This window comes from Somniosus microcephalus, chromosome 9, assembly GCF_052327205.1.
Source record: "Somniosus microcephalus isolate GS21.2 chromosome 9, FLI_Smic_1.0, whole genome shotgun sequence".
In the NCBI taxonomy this organism is placed as follows: domain Eukaryota; kingdom Metazoa; phylum Chordata; class Chondrichthyes; order Squaliformes; family Somniosidae; genus Somniosus; species Somniosus microcephalus.
In genome coordinates, this window is record NC_140995.1 from 111837796 (window position 1) to 111859283 (window position 21488).

General features: G+C 43.6%; 1 protein-coding gene across 4 annotated transcripts in view; it reads left to right on the forward strand.

Annotated features, from left to right (window-relative positions):
* ccm2 (CCM2 scaffold protein) overlaps positions 1–21488 on the forward strand; it is a 95398-nt gene that overhangs the window by 67224 nt on the left and 6686 nt on the right. For all 4 annotated transcript variants that reach the window (XM_085997020.1, XM_085997022.1, XM_085997021.1 and 1 more), the window contains 2 exons: positions 9667–9799; positions 19379–19517. In XM_085997020.1, the coding sequence (XP_085853146.1) occupies positions 9667–9799; positions 19379–19517 (272 nt within the window). The remainder of the gene's footprint in view (positions 1–9666; positions 9800–19378; positions 19518–21488) is intronic.

The following is a 21488-nucleotide window of genomic DNA, read 5'->3' on the forward strand; positions in this document are numbered from 1 at the left end:
GCGCCTCTTCCTCTCATCTAGAACCTCCAAGTTGGTGAGCATGGGATTACTCTCGCAAGAGCGTTCGACCAGCCCAACTTCTGCTTGGCTCTTCCCGCCACCATCTGTATGGGCAAGCCCTCGGGGTGTTACTTTTATTCTCTTTTTAGGGGTAGGTCCGAGGCCAAATTATTGACCAGACCATTTAACCTATAGAAGTTCCCCATAAAACTCCGTACCCAATGGGGCACTGAGTTCTTTGTCTCAGGAGGCATAGATTTAAAGTAATTGGTAGGAGATTTGAGGGGAAATTTCTTCACCCAGAGGGTGGTGGGGATCTGGAACTCACTGCCTGAATGGGTGGTAGATGCAGAAACCCTCACCACATTTAAAAAGTGCTTGGATGTACACAAGATGTGCCGTAACCTACAGGGCTAATGACCAAGAGCTGGAAAGTGGGATTAGGCTGGGTGACTCTTCGTCGGCCAGCGTGGACACGATGGACCGAAATGGCCTCCTACCGTGCTGTAAATTTCTATGATTCTAATTTCTATGAATTCTTGGATGAAAGCCCTCCCTCAAAGGAGTCTCATGTCCTTCGCCAATTTATCTAGTTTTTACATTTTGAAGGTTCCTCCATTGGAATTCGTCCTATCTTTGTCCCCATCTTCCCTGGCACAATTGTTACTAGGCCTGGCCTTGTACCCTTTCATGAGGCCCAAGCCAGAGCTGTCCCACTTCAGCCGGTCGTTATCTCACTTTCATCTAGCAAACTGCTCCATCCGTGAGATGGATACCTTAACTCTCCTAAATTACTTTTATTCTATGTCTTTCTATACTAATTAACTTTTTTAATTATCTTCACAAATAGTTCTATTAAACTCCAAATTCTACCTTGGCATTATAAAGATACATTAACAAAGTCAAAACCCTAACTGACAAATAATAGACAGTTAGCCTGGCAGGGTAAGGCCATGCAATGCCTCATCTAATCTAACTAACTGAAGACATTTTGTCTCAAGTCTAATGCAAGCCTCCAGAAAAACAAAACTTCTGCAGTCCCAGTAAAACATGCATTAACCCCTTGCTTGTCTCGAGCAGAAACATGCAATCATTTTAAACACAGTATTATTCGCGTAGCCTTATACAGTTTTAGGCACCCCTAGTTTTTAACAGTCCCCACCTTGAGAGGAGAAAAACTCTCTCTTGACCTCTCAATTTCCACCCTCTACCAACCGTGCCAACTCTAGATTATTGATTCAACGGTTCAATTCACTGTTTGCATTCCAATTCTGCCCCACCTAGGGTATTCTGTCTCTTCTATCTTTCCTGATCTTATCCCATCTAGGGTCTCCTCTACGTTGCCTGATTTTCGTCTGTCATTAATTCATTAGTACAGTTATGTTTATAGATACACATTTGGCTTGTGCATCAAAGTCTTACTACACAGGTTACATATATCAAATACACTATCATTACAAGTTTGAGAACTATCCGAGCGTGTGAAATAATACGAACCCAAGGGTGTGCTGCTATATAAAGCCCAATATCCCACCAGTGTGAACCGTCCCCTGTGCTGTCCATTTCAATATCTATTCTCTAATTGTTTTGCTCCAAAACATAATGCTTTAGGGAGGAGTTCAGTCGCATCACTAGCTCACTGCAGCCCTCGGACAACAGGGGAATGTCGTACCTGAATTGTGCCATGTAACTGTGCAGCTCATGCTGGCTTTTCCCACGCTCGGTTACCTACAAAACACAATTATTACTGTTAGTTATAATTCAGTCTTACAATCATTAGCACGCCGACTAAGTACATACATTTCAAGCGACAATGATGCAGACAAAGAATACAGAAATTGTAAAGAAAGCTACAGTTTAACATCTAACCAGGAATATTTATTCTTAGTTTTCAACTGATTGATATGGTACCATTTAGCCACCTTGGCCCTCCCCTTTTTCCTAGGAAATTGCACCAGATAGACTGAAGGACTGGCCCTGTCAATAATTGGGAAGAGGCCATTCCACTTTGGTTTGAAGCAATGTTGCTTCTTCCCATAGTTTAGTACCATTACAATATCTCCCACTTGATACTCAAATGGTCAGACCTTCTTGTCGAAGTATTTCTTTGCCTGGTTTTTTGATTTGCCTGTTTGTGTAGCTACAAACATGTTAGTTTGTTCTATGTTCTCTACCACCATTTCAAGCCATTTTTGGTTGGCAATTCCCTGTACTAAGGGTGTAGCTGAAGGGGTTAACAGATGGGCTGGCATTCGCATTAGTCGCCCGGTCATAGCCTGGCAGGGTGAGATACCCGTTATGCTATGCAGGGTGGATCCAATAACCGTTCGACACATTGGCAACATACTGGGCCATTTGGTGGGGTGATCTGCACAAAATTTAACATTGTTTTCAGAGGTCGTTTTCCTCTTTCCACCACTCCAGATGATTGTGGGTGATGGGAGATGTGATGTTTATGCGAGATACCCATTATTCGTTGTAGTTCAGTTAAAAATTTGGGCACTAAAAAGTGATCCTTGATCGTTGTCAACTTTAATTGGCACTCCCCACCTGCAGATCACCTCATCCAATAAAAGGCGAGCTGCTGTCAATGCAGTGCTCGTTTTACATGGAAAAGCTGCCATCCATTTAGTAAATTTGTCAACTATAACCAGACAATACCACAAACCAGAAGGTCCTGTCGGTAAGGGTCCTATAAAATCAATTTGAAGGTGGGTCCACGGCCCATCGGAAGGAGGGGGTCTGCGCAATAGTGCCCGATTTAGTGTGTGCATTTGGATTGTGCTGTAAACAGGGCAGGCAACAATTCATCCTAGGAGTAACATCCGTCACACAATCTGGTACCATGTAAAGTTGCGTAACTTCTGAATTGTTACATCAGCTGAATAGTGTCCTCCTCCTGGGTGTGAGTGGAGGAGATCAAAAATTTCAGGTGCCATGGCTGGGGGAATCACAACAACTGGAAGATCGGACAAAAGCCACCGCAGGCAGGAGTTATACATTAACGGGGGGGCAGCTTCCCCAGACTGATCCGGAGCCAGTTGTGAGTCTGCAACCCATAGAGTGGACTGAGGTAATGGGCATCCATTTTGATGCCATGCAACAGCAACCGCATAAGGGAAATAACTGGCCTGGAGGGAGGGGAGGTCGATGTCCCCACCTTGGATACTCAAGCCTGATCTTAAGGCAGGGGTAGGGGCTTGCCAGAGGTCACCGTTAACAGCAGCGTCCTTAGCAGCACGATCAGCCTGGGAGTTACCCTGAGTATACATATAAGACGTACGATCAGGAGTAGGTCATTTGGCCCCTCGAGCCTGCTCCGCTATTCAATAAGATCATGGCTGATCTGATCTTGGCCTCAACTCCCCTTCCCTGCCCGCTCCCCATAACCCTGGACTCCCTTACCATTCAAAAATCTGTATCTCCACCTTTAAATATATTCAATAACCCAGCCTCCACAACTCTCTGGGGAAGAGAATTCCAAAGATTCATGACCCTCCTGAGAAGAAATTCCTCCTCATTTCTGTTTTAAATGGGTGCAGCCTTATTCTGAAATTATGCCCCCTATTTCTAGATTCCCCCACGAGGGGAAACATCCTCTCTGCATCTACCCTGTCAAGCCCCTACCGAATGTTATGTTTCAATAAGATCCCCTCTCATTCTTCTAAACTCCAATGAGTATAAGCTCAACCTTTCTTAAGACAACCCTTTCATCTCCGGAATCAACCTCGTGAACCTTCTCTGAACTGCCTCCAATGCAAGTATATCCTTCCTTAAATAAGGAAACCAAAACTGTAAGCAGTACTCCAGGTGTGGTCTCACCAATGCCCTGTGCAGTTGTAACAGGACTTTCCTACTTTTATACACCATTCCCTTTGCAATAAAGGCCAACATTCCATTTGCCTTCCTAATTACTTGCTGCACCTGCATGCTAACTTTTTGTGATTTCATGTATAAGGCCCCAGATCCCTCTGTACCTCAGCATTTTGTAATCTCTCCCCATTTAAATAATTTGTTTTTTTATTTTTCCTACCAAAGTGGATAACCTTGCATTTTCCCACATTATACTCCATCTGCTAGATTTTTGCCCACTCACTTAGCCTATCCATATCCCTTTTTGGAGATTCTTTGCATCCTCCACAATTTGCTTTCCCACCTATCTTTGTATCATCAGCAAATTTGGCTACATTACACTCTGTCCCTTCATCCAAGTCATTAATATAGATTGTAAATAGTTGAGGCCCCAGCACTGATCCCTGTGGCACCCCACTAGTTAGTTTGCCAACCTGAAAATGACCCATTTACCCCGACTCTGCTTTTCGTTAGGTAGCCAATCCTCTATCCATGCTAATATATTACCCCCAACCCCGTGAGCTCTTACCTTGTGCAGTAACCTTTTATGTGGCACCTTATCGAATGCCTTCTGGAAATCCAAATACACGACATTTACTGGTTCCCCATTATCCACCCTGCTCGTTACATCCTCAAAGAACTCCAGCAAATTTGTCAAATATGATTTCCCTTTCATAAAACCATGCTGACTCTGCTTGACTATAATAATTTTCTAAATGTCCTGCTACCACTTCCTTAATGATGGACTCCAGCATTTTCCCAATGACGGATGTTAGACTAACTGGTCTATAGTTGCCTGCTTTCTGTCTCCCTCCTTTCTTAAATAGGGGTGTTACATTTGCGGTTTTCCAGTCCGCTGGGACCTTTCCAGAATCCAGGGAATTTTGGTTAGATTACAACCAATGCATCCACTATCTCTGCAGCCACTTCCTTTAAGACCCTAGGATGCAGGCCATTGAGTCCAGGGGACTTGTCCACCTTTAGTCCTATTAGTTTGCCTAGTACTTTTTCTCTAGCGATTGTTTTAAGTTTACCCCCCCCCCCCCCCACCCCAATAGCCCCTTGATTATCCATTATTGGGATGCTTTGTGTCTTCTGCTGTGAAGACCCGATACAAAATATTTGTTCAAAGTCTCTGCCGTTTCCCATTATTAATTCCCCAGACTCATCCTCTAGGAGACCAATGTTTACTTTAGCTACTCTTCCTTTTTATATACCTGTAGAAGCTCTTACTTTCTGTTTTTATATTTCTTGCTAGTTTACTCTCATAAGCTATCCTTTTTTAGTCGTCCTTTGCTGGTTTTTTAAAAATTCCCAATCCTCTGGCCTTCCACTATTCTTCGCAACATTGTATGCCTTTTTTCAATTTGATACCATCTTTTACTTCATTAGTTAGCCATGGATGGTTCATCCTGCTTTCTCACTGGAATATATCTTAAGGAGGGACACAGCTGTGATATGTTTGGTTGTTCACTCACAGGCCACAACATCCTCTTTGCCCTTTAAAAGTTCATATAAGGGTTTGGCCAGCTCTGCCAATCTGGGAATAAACTAGCGTTGGTATCCCACCAGACCCAAGAAGGAATGAAGTGCGGTTTTGGATGCGGGCAATGGTAGATGCTGAATCACATCAATCTTATGCTGGTTGGTCCTACAGTAACCCTATAAAATGTCACTTCTGGTTGTGCTGCCTTTGGATTAATTTTTAGTCCAGCCTTCAGATGGAGGTCTAGTAACTCTTCCATTAGTTCAACATGAGTCTGTTTGTCAGGTGTAGCAAGCAAAAGGCCATCAACATACTGCAGCAAGCAATCAGGTCTCGAGACAGGTTTAAGTGCCTGAGCCATCTGTTTGTGGAATATAGTCGGGACATTGTGTAAGCCTTGAGGCAAACCTGCCCATATATAACTTTGATCGTCAAAGGTGAAGGCAAACTTATATGACTGCATAGTATTCGGCTCCATTGGCAATTCCTCAGATAATTAAGCAGTCCATGCCTGCATGCAGCAAGACCTGGACAACATCCAGGCTTGGGCTTATAAGTGGTAAGTAACATTCACGCCACACAAGTGCCAAGCAATGATCATCTCCAACAAGAGAGAGCCTAACCATCTGTTCAGTGGCATTGCCATTGCCAAGTTCCCCGTCATCAACATCGTTGCGGATCACCATTGACCAGAAACTCTACTGGAATACATCAATGCCATGGCCATTAGAGCAGGTCAGAGGCTGGGTATTTTACAGCGAGTGACTCACCATCTGACTCAAAGCCCCTTGATCACCTGCAAGGCACAAGTCAGGAGTGTGATCGAATATTCTCCGCTTGCCTGGGTAGGTGCAGTTGCAACACTCTAAGCTCAACGACATCCAGGACAAAGCAAGTCCACTTGATTGCCCATCCACCATCTTAAACATCCACTCCTTCCACTCTCGGCATACTGTGGTTGCAGTGTGTACTTACAGGATGCATTGCAGCAAGTTGCCAAGCACGTCCCAAAACCTCCCCAACCTCTAAGGACAAGGGCAGCAAGTGAACGGGAATGCCATCACCAAGTTGCACACAATTCTGACTTGAATATATATTGCAATTCCTTAATTGTAGCTAGGCCAAAATCCTGGAACCCCCCCTGAGTTAACAGCACTGTTGGGAGTACCTTGACCTCATGAACTGCAGTGGTTCAAAATGACAACCCACCAGAACATTCTGAAGTGCAACTAGGGATGGGTAATAAATGCCGGCCTTGCCAGCATCCCGAGGGGGGGGGGATTTAAACTGCTGAGAGCGTAACTACAGATGTTAAATTAGAGGGAGGGGGGAGAAGTTCCAGCATAAACTTAAGCAGGAGGGGCGAAAAGTCAAATGGATGCAAAATAAGAAATCCAAGGAAATTTCGAGGGGTGGGGGGAATCAAACAAGCTGGATTATTCTCTCGTACTAAGATGCTCATTACACCTGAAATGCAATATTATGGGAACACATACTGTCATTGTGTAGTTTTGTTTATTGGTTTTTAGGCTCCTTTTTACCTTGTACAACTACAAAGCTTTGAAAGATGACAATTTATCTTCATTATATACTTGTGAAAGTGTATGCAGTCTAATTCTGAGCATGTTCTCAGATGGCCATTATTTTAAAACTGAACTGTATTTTTAGCTCAATTGCTGACAGAAACTGCTCCTAAATTAAATTTAGCATCTCTTAAAATCTATGTAAATCTGTAAATTTGCCTGCAAACGTGAAGCCTGTCAACAAAATATTTTGGTTTTGCTCCTATAGTTCTGCAGTTTCCTGCAAGCTAGTTGCAAGTTGAGCTAAATGAGCTTGGAGAAAGTAGTGTATCAGAGTATTATGCAAGATGTTGCAAAAACATCTGTTAATTGTAAGTGAACTAATTGCATGGAATTTGATGAACAATTAATAAATGCAGTTATCATTCTTGGCTTTTCTTCCAGAACTCTGAGGCTCAATAAAAAATGTTTGCAAGACAGTAAAATTCTTTCTTATACATGTTTTCAGAATTTGTTCATCCCTGTTTGGCATAAAAATAAAACAAAAAAGGTGAATCAACCGTGGCTAGCAAGGGAAATTAGGGATAGCATAAGATCCAAGGAGAGGACATCTAAATTGGCCAGAAAAAGCAGTAAACCTGAGGATTGGGAGCAGTTTAGGATTCAGCAAAGGAGGACAAAGGGATTAATTAAGGGGAAAATAGAGTAGGAGAGTAAGCTTACGGGGAACATAAAAACTGACTCAAAGCTTCTATAGATATGTAAAGAGAAAAAGATTGGTGAAGTCAAGTGTAGGTCCCTTGCAGTCAGAATCAGGGGAATTTATAATGGGGAACAAAGAAATGGCAGGCCAATTAAATATATACTTTGGTTCCGGCTTCACAAAGGAGGAGGACACAAATAACCTCCCAGAGATGTCGGGGAACATAGGGTCTGATGAAAGGGAGGAACTGAAAGAAATCAGTATTTGTAGGGAAATGGTGATGGGGAAATTGACGGGATTGAAGTCCAAAAAATCCCCAGATAATCTACATCCTAGGGTACTTAAGGAAGTGGCCCTAGAAATAGTAGATGCATTGCTGGTCATCTTCCAAACTTCTATAGACTCGAACAGTTCCCATGGATTGGAGGGTAGCTAATGTTACCCCACTATTCAAAAAAGGTGGCAGAGAGAAAACGGGGAATTATAGACCGGTAAGCCTGACATCGGTAGTGGGGAAAATGCTAGAGTCCATTATAAAAGATGTAATAGCAGAGCACTTGGAAAACAGTGACCGGATCGGGCAAAGTAAACATGGATTTACAAAAGGTAAATCGTGCTTGACTAATCTACTGGAATTTTTTGAGGATGTAACTGGTAAAATAGATAAGGGAGAAGCAGTGGATGTGGTGTATTTGGGCTTTCAGAAGGCTTTCGATAAAGTCCCGCATAAGAGATTAGCGTGTAAAGTTAAGGCACATGGGATTGGGGGCAAGGTACTGACTTGGATAGGGAACTGGTTGGCAGACAAGAAGCAGAGAGTTGGAATAAACGGGTCTTTTTCCGAGTGGCAGGCAGTGACTAGTGGGGTACCGCAGGGATCGGTCCTAGGACCCCAGCTATTCACAATATATATTTAATGATCCAGACGAGGGATCTAGATGTAATATCTCCAAGTTTGCAGACGACACAAAGCTAGGTGGGCGTGTGTGCTGTGAGGAGGATGCTAAGAAACTCCAGTATGATTTGGACAGGTTGGGTGATTGGGCAGATGCATGGCAGATGCAGTATAATGTGGATAAATGCGAGGTTATCCACTTTGGTGGCAAAAACAGGAAGGCAGATTATTATCTGAACGGCAATAGATTGGGAGAAGGGGAAGTGCAACGAGACCTGGGTGTCCTTGTGCACCAGTCGCTGAAGGTAAGCATGCAAGTGCAGCAGGCGGTTAAGAAGGCAAATGGTATGTTGGCCTTTGTAGCGAGAGGGTTCGTGTACAGGAACAAGGATGTCTTGCTGCAGTTGTACAGGGCCTTGGTGAGACCACACCTTGAGTATTGTGTGCAGTTTTGGTCGCCTTATCTGAGGAAGGATGTTCTTGCCGTGGAGGGAGTGCAGTGAAGATTCACCAGGCTGATACCTGGGATGGCAGGAATGACGTATGAGGAGAGATTGGGTCGATTGGGCTTATACTCGCTGGAGTTTAGAAGAATGAGAGGGGATCTCATTGAAACTTATAAAATTCTAACAGGACTAAACAGACTAAATGCAGGAAGGATGTTCCCAAGGGCGGGGGAGTCCAGAACCAGGGGTCACAGGCTAAAGATAAAGGGTAAGCCATTTAGGACAGAGATGTGGAGGAATTTCTTCACCCAGAGAGTGGTGAACCTGTGGAATTCTCTACCACAGAAGGCAGTTGAGGCCAATTCATTAAATATATTCAAGAAGGAGCTAGATATATTTCCTAAGGCTAAAGGGATCAAGGGATATGGGGAGAAGGCAGGGACAGGGCACTGAATTTGGATGATCAGCCATGATCTCATTGAATGGCGGAGCAGGCTTGAGGGGCCGAATGGCCTACTCCTGCTCCAATCTTCTATGTTTCTATGTTTTTGTATACAATAGTTTGATCATGTGCCCAATGAAGATTGATGCTTCCTATCAAAGTTACAGAAAAGTCTAATTTTGGTAACAGATGTATTTCACAATGTAAAATTGAGCCTGCTACAATTTACAGCTTAAGTTTTTGATTTTATTTAAAGTCAATTTTTATTGGTTAGTGTAAGTCGCAGTTAGTTAAATCTGCAAGTGTTTTGTTCACTCAGGTCTTTTCAGGGATCAGATACCGGTGGAAATTCACCATCATCCTTGACTCTCCCATCACCTCAGATAAAGAATGTCAGTGAAGGTGAACTCAGTGCCTCTGCAGCTGAACTGCTTCAGGATTACATGATGACAGTAAGACCCTGTTCATGGTATCAAAACACAAGTTTCTTAATTAGCTTCTGCTTTTATAGTGAGAAAGTAAAGAAAATATTTATGCTGATTCACACTGAAAGTATTGTCATTTTATATGACAGTAGGTTTACACAGTTGCCTGCCATTAAGGTCAGTGGAGTTGCTCAAGGACTCAGAACCATCTTGTAAATATGTCTGGCAGAAAGCAGAGTTGTGGCACGCTCACCTTCATGAATGTACAAATAATACCGGAAACAAGAAGATGTGTAGAACCAAGTGATTAAAACCCTTTCCTTTTTATAAAAAAAAAAAAAAAAAAAAATATTTTTACTATTGTTTTTAATTTGCTGTTGCTTTAGATTAGACTCGTTTATCATCTATATTTTTCTGTTCATGACCGCATTTGAATTTGCTCACCTTGTCTTTTACAAGTAGCTTAAATGTGGCTTTTTCTCCCCAGTATAAATGATGTGCAAAAAAAATTAAAGTAGACATGAAAATTAGCTATGCCATTGAAGGAGTTTGGATACTTCCATTTTGTATTTTTGTTAGTCATCCTACAGGCTTGTTACATATTTTGTGAACAGTAGCAATGAGACTTGTAGAGTCCCACGTGTTTATTGCTTCAGTGCTTAAGATCTAAAGTTATTTCCTGTAATATACTAAATCTCATGCATTTAGATTTTGGACACTGTTCAAGGTGAGTTATAACCCCACCCCTCCAGTTTTAATCTTTAGTAGGTATGTTGAAAAGCAATTGGAGTTCATTTTTTTTTTTAAAAAGCCTAGCAGAAATTCTGAAATTGTATTGTAGCATCTATTACAATTAGCTTTTATAGAGTCATAACGGCACAGAAGGAGACCATTCAGTACATCGAGTCCATGCCGGTTCTCTGTAGAGCAATTCAGTCAGTCCCATTTTCCCGCTCTATCCCCGTAGCCCTGCAAGTTTATTTCCCTCAAGTGCCTATCCAGTCTCCCCTTGAGAACATTGAGTGTCTCCGCTTCCACCACTTCCGTCGGCAGCGAGTTCCAGGTCCTCACCACTCACTGCGTAAAAATGTTTTTCCTCACAACCCCCTGTATCTCTTGCCCAAAACCTTAAATCTGTGTCCCCTCGTCCTTGTACCATCAACTAGTGGGAACAGCCTTTCTCTGTCTAGCCTATCCAAACCCGTCATAATCTTGTACACCTCTATCAAATCACCCCTCAACCTCCTTTGCTCTAATGAAAACAAATCCAGCTTCTCCAACCTGTCCTTGTAGCTAAGATCCCCCATCCCCGGAACCATTCTGGTAAATCTCCTCTGCACCCTCTCAAGTGCCTTCACATTCTTTCTAAAGTGTGGTGACCAGAACTGGATGCAATACTCCAGTTGTGGCCTAACCAGCACTTTATGAAGGTTCAGCATAACTTCTCTACTTTTGTACTCAATACCTCTATTTATGAAGCCCAAGATCCTATATGCTTTGCTAACCACTCTCTCAATATGTCCCGCCACCTTCAGGGACCTATGCACATTAACTCCCAGGTCCCTCTGTCGCTGCACACTCTTTAAAAACTGTGCCATTAAGTGAATATTGCCTCTCCCTGTTCCTTCTGCCAAAATGCATCACCTCACACTTCTCTGTATTAAATTCCATCTGCCATTTGTCTGCCCATTCTGCTAGCCTTCCTGTTGCAGTCGATTGGTATCATCCTCACTGTTTGCCACACCCCCAAGTTTGGTGTCATCGGCAGATTTAGAAATTCTACTCTGTATTCCAATATCCAGGTCATTAAAGCATTGGCCCCAGCACTGACCCTTGGGGAGCACCACTGTCTACCATCCTCCAGTCTGAAAAACAGCCATTTACCACAACTCGCTGTTTTCTGTCCTTAAGCCAATTCCTTATCCAAGCTGGCACTGACCCACCTATTCAATGAGCCTCAGTTTTGTTAACCAGCCTTCTGCTAGCCTTTCTATGTCCTGTTGCAGTTGATTGGTATCATCCTCATTAGAAAGGCAGCGTATGCTTAGAGTGGACAAGTCACCTGGTCCAGATGGCTTGCATCCCAGTTTGCATGGGCAGACAAGTGGCAGATGGAATTTAATACAGAGAAGTGTGAGGAATTTCTTCACCAAGAGTGGTGAACCCGTGGAATTCTCTACCACAGAAGGCAGTTGAGGCCAATCCATTAAATATATTCAAGAAGGAGTTAGATATATTTCTTAAGGCTAAAGGGATCAAGGGATATGGGGAGAAGGCAGGGACAGGGTACTGAATTTGGATGATCAGCCATGATCTCATTAAATGGCGGAGCAGGCTCGAGGGGCCGAATGGCCTACTCCTGCTCCTATCTTCTCTGTTTCTATGTGGTACTTTGTCAAACGCCTTCCTAAAAGCCATCCATTGCATTCCCTTCATCAATCCTCCCTGTTACTTCATCAAAAAATTAAATTAGATTAGTCAAACACGATCTGCCTTTTACAAATCCATGTTGGCTCTCCTTAATTAGCTTAAACTTCTCCAAGCGCCTGTTAATTTTTTCCTTGATTATTGTTTCTAAAACTTTACCCACCACTGATGTTAAACTGACTGGCCTGTAGTTACTAGGATTGTCCTTGCACCCTTTCTTGAACAATGGTGTCACATTTGCCACTTTCCAATCCCCAGGCACCTCCCCCGCATCTAGGGAAGATTGGAAAATTATGGTAAGCCCTTCCACTGTCTCTTCCCCCAATTCCCTTAGCAACCTGGGATGCAAGCCATCTGGACCAGGTGACTTGTCCACTCTAAGCATACCCAGCCTTTCTCGTACATCCTGTCTATCAGTTTTCACCCCTTCCATTGCTTCTACCTTTTCCACTTCTACCGATATTTTGTCAGAACCACCTCCTTAGTAAATGCCGATACAAAGTACTCATTGAGTATTCTAGCCTTGCCCTGCGCCTCTAAGCATATATCACCTCCTTTGTCCCTAATAGGCCCCACCCCGCCTCTTACTACCCGCTTACTGTTTACATGCTGGTAGAAGATTTTTGGGTTCCCTTTTATGTTAACTGCCATTCTACTCTCATATTCTCTCTTTGCCAATCTTATTTTCATCTTTACTTCCCCTCTCAATTTATTGTATTTGGTCTGGTTCTCCCTTGAATAATTCACCTGACATTCATCATACACCTTTTTTTTGTTTCATCATCTTCTCTATCTCCCTCGTCATCCAAGGAGCCCTTGCTTTGGTTCCCTTACCCTTCCCTCTTGTTAGAATGTACCTAGCCTGTACTTGGAACATCTCCTCCTTAAAGATCACCCATTGTCCCGTTACAGTTTTTCCTGTCAGTTTTTGGTTCCATTTTACCCTGGCTAGATCCTTTCGCATCCCATTGAAGTTAACCCTATTCCAGTTTAGAAGTTCCACTCTAGATTGTTCCTTGCTGCTCTCCATTGCTAATCTAAATCTTATACGATGATCACTCATACCCATGTGTTCTCCCACAGACACCTGGTCGACCTGGCCCACCTCATTCCCCAGCACCAGATCCAGCAATGCCTCTTTCCTAGTTGGGCCAAGAACATACTGGTCAAGGAAATTCTCCTGAACACATTTCAGGAATTCCTCCCCCCTCCTTTCCCTTTACCCTAGCATTAACCCAATTGATATTTGGGTAATTAAAGTCCCCCAATATCACCACTCTATATAGCTCTTGCATATCTCTGCGATTTCCCTGCAGATTTGCTCCTCTACACCTCTCACTATTTTGGAGGCCTGTAGAATACCCCCAATAGCGTGATCGTACCCTTTTTGCTCCTCAACTCTAACCAAATGGATTCTGTCCTTGTCCCCTCAAGAACATCCTCTCTTTCCAACACTACAACGCCTTTCTTAATCAGCATTGCCCCCCCCACCTCCCTTTTTTCCTTCCCTATCTTTTCTAAACACCTTGTACCCTTGAATATTAAGTGCCCAGTCCTCTCCGTTTTTAAGCCACGTTTCTGTTATTGCCACAACATCATATTGCCACACGGCTAATTGTGCTTGTAGCTCACCAACCTTATTCACCACACTTTGTGCGTTTACATACAGTATGCATTCTAAACCCATTTTTGAATTTTTCGTAGTCTTTTAGTCTGCTCCTATCTAATATGGTACTACTTCTGCCTCTAGTACTACTTTCTTCTCTAGTACTATCCAACACACTCACTCTTTTTATGCACCTTATTCCTCTTTTCTACTCCTATATGCTGGTGCCCATCCCTCTGCCAAGCTAGTTTAAACCCTCCCCAACAGCACCAGCAAACCTCCCCACGAGAATATTGGTCCCGGCTCTGTTGAGGTGCAACTCGTCTGGCTTATACAGGTCCCACCTTCCCCAGAAATGGTCCCAATGCCTCAGGAATCTAAAGCCCTCCCTCCTGCACCATCTCTCCAGCCACGCATTCATCTGTTCTATCCTCTTATTCCTGTACTCACTAGCACGTGGCACCGGGAGATTACTATCTTTTGAGGTCCTGCTTTTTAATCTCCTTCCTAGCTCCCTATAGTCTGCCTGCAGGACCTCATCCCTCTTTCTGGTACAGATATGGACAACGACCTCTGACTGTTCATCTTCCTCCCTCAGTGTCCTGCAGCCGCTCAGTGACATCCTTGACCCTGGCACCAGGAAGGCAACATATCATCCTGGAGTCACATCTGTGTCCACAGAAACGCCCATCTCTTCCCCTCTGCCTGCACATTCTGAGGCTGCAGGGTGACCACTTCTAGAAAAGTGCTTTCCAAGTATTTCTCAGCCTCGCGGATGCACTGTAGTGACTCCAGCTGCTGCTCCTGGAGCTCGAGTTGCTGCAGTTGGTGACACTTCCTGCACACGTGGTCATCCAGGCCGCAAGAAGCATCCAGGATATCCCACATGGCACAGGATGTGCAAATCATCGGACTGAGCTGCCCTGCCATGTCTCTATTTACCAGACTATGGAGGTAATTTAGCAGAAATAAACTTAACAATAAACAATCAACAGCTACCCACCAATCAGCACTTCCCTCTATTAGATAGGCTATGAACTAAGCAGAAATCTTTCCTGCGATCTTGTCCAATAATTAGAGCTACACAACTAATAAATGGGACAAGAAGTCTTTGTTGAAATACTTGTACACGTTCTACCATTATCTCAATGTGAATCCTGGAGATGACTAATTTAATGTTTATACGGCATGCTTCATTGACTCCCAAATATCATGTGTCAATGGGTGTATTTTACAAACTAATATTAAGGTCTGATCAAGCTGTGTGATATCCACTGTGGCTACTAATGTCAACATTTTTTTAGGGGGGTGATGGGCAATGGTAGGGTTGGGAAGACTGTCTGGAAATGGTGTGACCAGAAAACTACAAATGTTCATATGTTCACTAATGGTGTACACCTTTAATTCATACAATTGCCAGTTGTTAAATATTTGTCAGTTAGATTTGACTTGCTAAATCTCACTTTATTTAATGGGTGAACAAGATCAAAGTCTTTTAAAGAGTGTGTGCAATAGGTAATAAGCAGTTGCAAATTGGATAAACCCGCTGATGTAAATTTTAATATTAAATGCCTTTGACTCTTTGCTTTAATACCTTTTTGAAGATTGAGGAGAAATCCGAGCTTTGAGTTTTTCCCGCCCAGTGGGTACTTTCCTTCAAGTGATTTAAGTGTTTTATACTGCAACTTTAGCACTACTATGAAGCTTTGTTTGACACTGGGTGGAATACGCCTCCACTGTGATGTCAACTCCAGTGTAAAATATACTTAAGATTTCATGGACCTCCCTGAGCACTTTTTTATATCTACCTGGAGTTGATTTTAGATGTTTAGATCTAGTTTGCAGATGCTGTTGCCGGCACTCAACATTTAAATTCTACCAGCTGGCTGAGGAGGTCTGCACACGCACATTACCATGTATGCACAGAACTTTGAATAGAATTGCAGTTCCAGACAGGCAGTATAGCCTAGGTACTACTTGGCTGGAAATAACAACAGAAAATGCTGGAAAAACTCAGCAGGCCAGGCAACATCTGTGGACAGAAATTAGAGTCAATGTTTCAGGTCAAAACCCTTTGTCAAGACTAAAGAGGCACAGGGAATGAAATAGATTAAGAGGCCAGGCTGGGAGAGAACAAGAGAGAAGAGACATTAAGAGGTATTCAAAACAAGACGGGATGGTGATAGGACTAGTGGAGACAAAAGGCAGCTCTAGATTAGGTGTGAAATGCGCTGGCAGAATGGGAGACCGCTGCCATGTGGGAGAGAGGGGAAAAAAAAGAAAAGGGGGGGGGTGGGGGGAGAGGAAGGCCAAAACAAAGGTGTGGATAAAAAATTTAAGTAAAAATGTAATAGGGGCCGAGGTTATGATCTGAAATTGTTCAACTCGACATTGAGTCTGGAAGGCTGTAAAGTGCCTAATCGGAAGATGAGGTGCTGTTCCTCGAGTTTACGTTGAGCTTCCGTGGAACAATGCAAGAGGCCGAGGACGGTGAGGTCCGAGTGGGAATGGGGCGGTGAATTAAAATGACAGGCGACCGGAAGCTTGGGGTCACCCTTCTGGACTGAACGGAGGTGTTCTGCAAAGCAGTCACCAATCTGCGTTTGGTCTCCCCAATGTAGAGGAGACCGCATCGTGATCAGCGAATACAGTATACTAGATTGCAAGAAGTACAAGTAAATCGCTGTTTCACCTGGAAGGGGTGTTTGGGGCCCTGGACAGTGGGAAGGGGAGAGGTATAAGGGCAGGTGTTACATCTCCTGCGCTTGCATGGGAAGGTGCCAGGCGAAGGGGCAGGGGTGCTGGGGGTGATAGAGGAGTGGACAAGGGTGTCTCGGAGGGAGTGGTCCCTATGGAATGCTGAAAGGGGAGGGGAAGATGCGTTTGGTGGCGGAAATGGCGGAGGATGATCCGTTGAATGTGGAGGCTGGCGGGGTGGAAGGTGAGGACAAGGGGAACCCTATCGTGGTTCCGGGAGGGAGGGGCAGGGTGAGGGCAGAAGTGCAGGAGATAGAACAGACACGGTCGAGGGCCGTGTCAACCACGGTAGAGGGGAATCCTCAGTTGAGGAAAAAGGAAGACATGTCAGAAGCATTGGTGTGGAAGGTGGCATCGTCGGAGCAGATGCGGCGGAGACGGAGAAACTGGGAGAATGGAATAGTGTCCTGACGGAGAATGGAATAGTCGTTTCAGCCTGTTCTTGCCCCACGGAACTTATCTTTTCCTATCTCGACTCTATCTTTTCTCCCCTTGTCCAGTCTCTTCCCACCTACATCCGCGACTCTTCGGACGCCCTCCGCCACTTTAATAGTTTTCAGTTTCTTGGCCCCAACCGCTTCCTTTTCACAATGGACGTACAATCCCTCTACACCTCCATCCCCCACCAGGATGGCCCGAGGACGCTCCGCTTCTTCCTTGAACAGAGGCCCGACCAGTCCCCATCCACCACTACCCTCCTCCGCCTGGCTGAACTTGTTCTCACATTGAACAACAACTCCTTTGACTCCACTCATTTCCTCCAAATCAAAGGTGTTGCTATGGGTACCCGCATGGGTCCTAGCTATGCCTGCCTTTTCGTGGGATATGTGGAACACTCTTTGTTCCAGTCCTACTCCGGTCTCCTCCCTCACCTCTTTTTCCGATACATTGATGATTGTATCGGTGCCGTTTCATTCACTTTGCCTCCAATTTCCACCCTTCCTTCACATGGTCCATCTCTGACTCTTCCCTTCCCTTCCTCGACTTCTCCGTCTCCATCTCTGGGGATAGGTTATTGACCAACATTCACTACAAGCCCACTGACTCCCACAGCTACCTGGACTACACTTCCTCCCACCCCGCCTCCTGTAAGAACTCTATTCCATTCTCCCAGTTTCTCTGTCTCCGCCGCATCTGCTCCGACGATGCCACCTTCCACACCAGTGCTTCCGACATGTCTTCCTTTTTCCTCAACCGAGGATTCCCCTCTACCGTGGTTGACACGGCCCTCGACCGTGTCCGTTCTATCTACCGCACTTCTGCCCTCACCCTGCCCCTCCCTCCCGGAACCACGATAGGGTTCCCCTTGCCCTCACCTTTCACCCCCCAGCCTCCACATTCAACGGATCATCCTCCGCCATTTCCGCCACCTCCAAAGTGATCCCACCACCAAACGCATCTTCCCCTCCCCTCCCCTTTCAGCATTCCGTAGGGACCGCTCCCTCCGAGACACCCTAGTCCACTCCTCTATCACCCCCAGCACCCCTTCCCCTTCGCCTGGCACCTTCCCGTGCAAGTGCAGGAGATGTAACACCTGCCCTTATAATTACCCCCCTTCCCACTGTCCAGTGCCCCAAACACCCCTTCCAGGTGAAACAGCGATTTACTTGTACTTCTTGCAATCTAGTATACTGTATTCGGTGCTCACGATGCTGTCTCCTCTACATTGGGGAGACCAAACGCAGATTGGATGACCACTTTGCGGAACACCTCCGTTCAGTCCATATGGGTGACCCCGAGCTTCCGGTCGCCTGTCATTTTAATTCACCGCCCCATTCCCACTCGGACCTCACCGTCCTCGGCCTCTTGCATTGTTCCACGGAAGCTCAACGTAAACTCGAACAGCACCTCGTCTTCCGATTAGGCACTTTACAGCCTTCCGGACTCAATGTCGAGTTGAACAATTTCAGATCATAACCTCTGCCCTGATTACATTTTTACTTATAATTTTTATCCACACCTTTGTTTTGGCCTTTCTCCACCCCCCTTTTTTTTCTCTCTCCCACATGGCAGCTGTCTCCCATTCTGCTAGCACATTTCACACCTAATCTAGAGCTGCCTTTTGTCTCCATTAGTCCTATCGCCATCCCGTCTCGTTTTGAATACCTCTTAATGTCTCTTCTCTTTTGTTCTCTTCCAGCCTGGCCTCTTAATCTATTTCATTCCCTGTGCCTCTTTAGTCTTGACAAAGGGTTTTGACCCGAAACGTTGACTAATTTCTGTCCACAGATGTTGCCTGGCCTGCTGAGTTTTTCCAGCATTTTCTGTTATTTCGGATTTCCAGCATCTGCAGTATTTTGCTATCTTACTACCTGGCTGGGTCCAATTCTGTAACGACTAGTCTCAAACTGATAGCTGCAAAATAAATGCAATGAAAGTAAGACACACAATTGATGACCTTTTAAAGTGAGGAATGATCAATATGCAGCACTAGTTTTGATTTGACTTGAGGCTTTTTTTTGATATATTTGTGTTTTAAAACTTTGAAAGGAACTCCACTTTAGATTTCAGAAGGTTTTTAATATCCTTATCTGGAACAAGCTAATACAGTTGAATCAAGTTCAGAAATCTAAAACAATTTTAGCTGCTTATGGACATGTACTTGTTTTCAATGTAATAGATTTACAGTATTGCCCTGATGTGAGCTATGGAAGAGTCTTTATTGTCCAGTTCTGTGAAGATATATTGGCTGATCATACTGGAGGAAAGTAAATTTTGTACTAAGACAGTGGTGTGTGGGGACTGTATTGATTGCTTCTGATCACAAGCTCTGATCCATTATATACAGTGTAATAATTGTGAATTCTGTTTTACAGCTGAGAACAAAGTTGACTTCTGAAGAAATCCAGAAGTTTGCTATGCTTCTGCATGAGTATCGAAATGGTGCCTCAATTCATGAATTTTGCATCAGTCTTCGACAGTTGTATGGTGATGGTAGAAAATTTCTTTTGCTTGGTAGGTTATAGGGCAACTCTAGGTTTCGAGTTCAATAATTGGTTAGCAATATTTATGATTTTGCATTGTGATGAGACACAGCATTTGTCTAAGTTGTTGACTGATGCAGCCACTTCAGTTTCAACAATAAAGTCTTTTAAATGTTTCACCATGAAATCTTTAAGTCTTATTCATATATATCTTGTATATAATTTGGTAATATTTTGTAACATGGAAAAGATTGGTACAGCAGCACACTGAATTGTGGTCTGCAAGGTGTTACCACTGTTTTAGTAGTTCTAGTATGGTTTTTCACACAAATGTAATTTTATTTCAAATATCCTTACCCAACAAATATCTATCGATCCCGGTCTTGAAAATTTCAGTTGAAGTGGCATCCATAGCCTTTTGGGAAAGCGAGTTCCAGATTTCCACTACCCTTTGTGTGGATAGGTGGTTTTTGATTTAACTCTTATAGCCTAGCTCTACAAGGCCTGCTCAAATACATAAACTAAAGTATACATTTCACAGTCCTACCTCATTGCAAATAAATGAGGCAGACCTAGTGCACTGGAACCAAGGATATTATTCCCAGTGGTTGAAATAGGCTTGGTGACAACTGCTAAATTGGCTGCTGTGTTTCCTACATTACAACAGTGACTACACTTCAAAAATTGGCTGTAAAGCGCTTTGGGACGTCTGGTGGTTGTGAAAGGTGCTATATAAATGCACATCTTTTCTTTTTCCCCAACCACTGAGCCTTAAAACAACTGAAGCCAGACTGGCACTGAATTTTATATATCTTTTACCATCAGAAATAACCTAAGTTCTGCACCTCTTTCTTTTAAGGAAATATATTTTCAGTACTTCATCCCTACATCTTTTAATAGCTTTACATTCAGACAGTTATGGCTTCAGCCAGGCACTTTACTCTTAACTGAGTATCACAGTGTTATCTCTGCTAATGGTGCATATTTACTCAGTTATTGCATCGACTTGGGCCACCCATGCAGCTAGTGAAAAACAGACTCTGAGAGAAGAAAGGATTTTGTCCAGAGTTATCTCCAGTGTCAATTAAAGAGGGCAGTCACCACCAGGTGATGTTTTTTGAACCCCTTTTTCCTGTGATGCCAAGAATAATTACTTGTTTTTGATCCATTGAAAGCTTCAGGGGTTGGGCTATTATGTTAGAAATCACTGTTTCCATTTAAATTGAAAATACCTTTTGATAACTTTCATAATCCATCAATTTGTGTCTGGAAATGAAACATGGTAACAGAAGCTCACCTGCCGAAAAGCAAACAGACTTTCAGAGATCCAGTTCATGTCTCCTTTCCTATTGAACTGCTTTATGATGTGTTATGCCATATATTAATTCTGGTTACACTTTCCTAAAACATTTAAATGTACCACAGTTTATCTGAAGACTGTCCATAAATGGTTACTTTTGCCATAAAGGTGTCTTGGGTTCAGTGGTTGACAGTCGTGGCATCCCAGGAAGCACAGTTGTATAGTTCCGGAATTATCCCTTTGCATCATAATTTGACTTGACATCAACCTTGGTCCATTAGAGTTCATAGAATTACTTAGAATATACAGCACAGAAACAGGCCATTTGGCTTAACTAGTCTGTGCTGGTGATTATACTCCACACGAGTCTCCTCCCATTGCACCTACCTCATCTCAGTCCATCAGCATATCTTTCTATTCCCTTTTCTTTCATGTACTCATCTAGTTTAGTTTCCTTTTGAAAGCATCTAAGCTATTTGCCTCAAACACTTCCTGTGGTAGCGTGATCCACATTCTGACCACTCAGTAAAGAAAATTCTCATTTTCCTATTGGATTTATTAGTAACCATCTTGTATTTATGGCCCCTAGTTTTGGATTCTCCCACAAGTGGAAGCACATCTCCCCTGTTCAACCCATTCATAATTTTAAAGACCTCGATCAGGTCACCTAAGTCTTTTACTTTTCTAATAGCATCTACATTA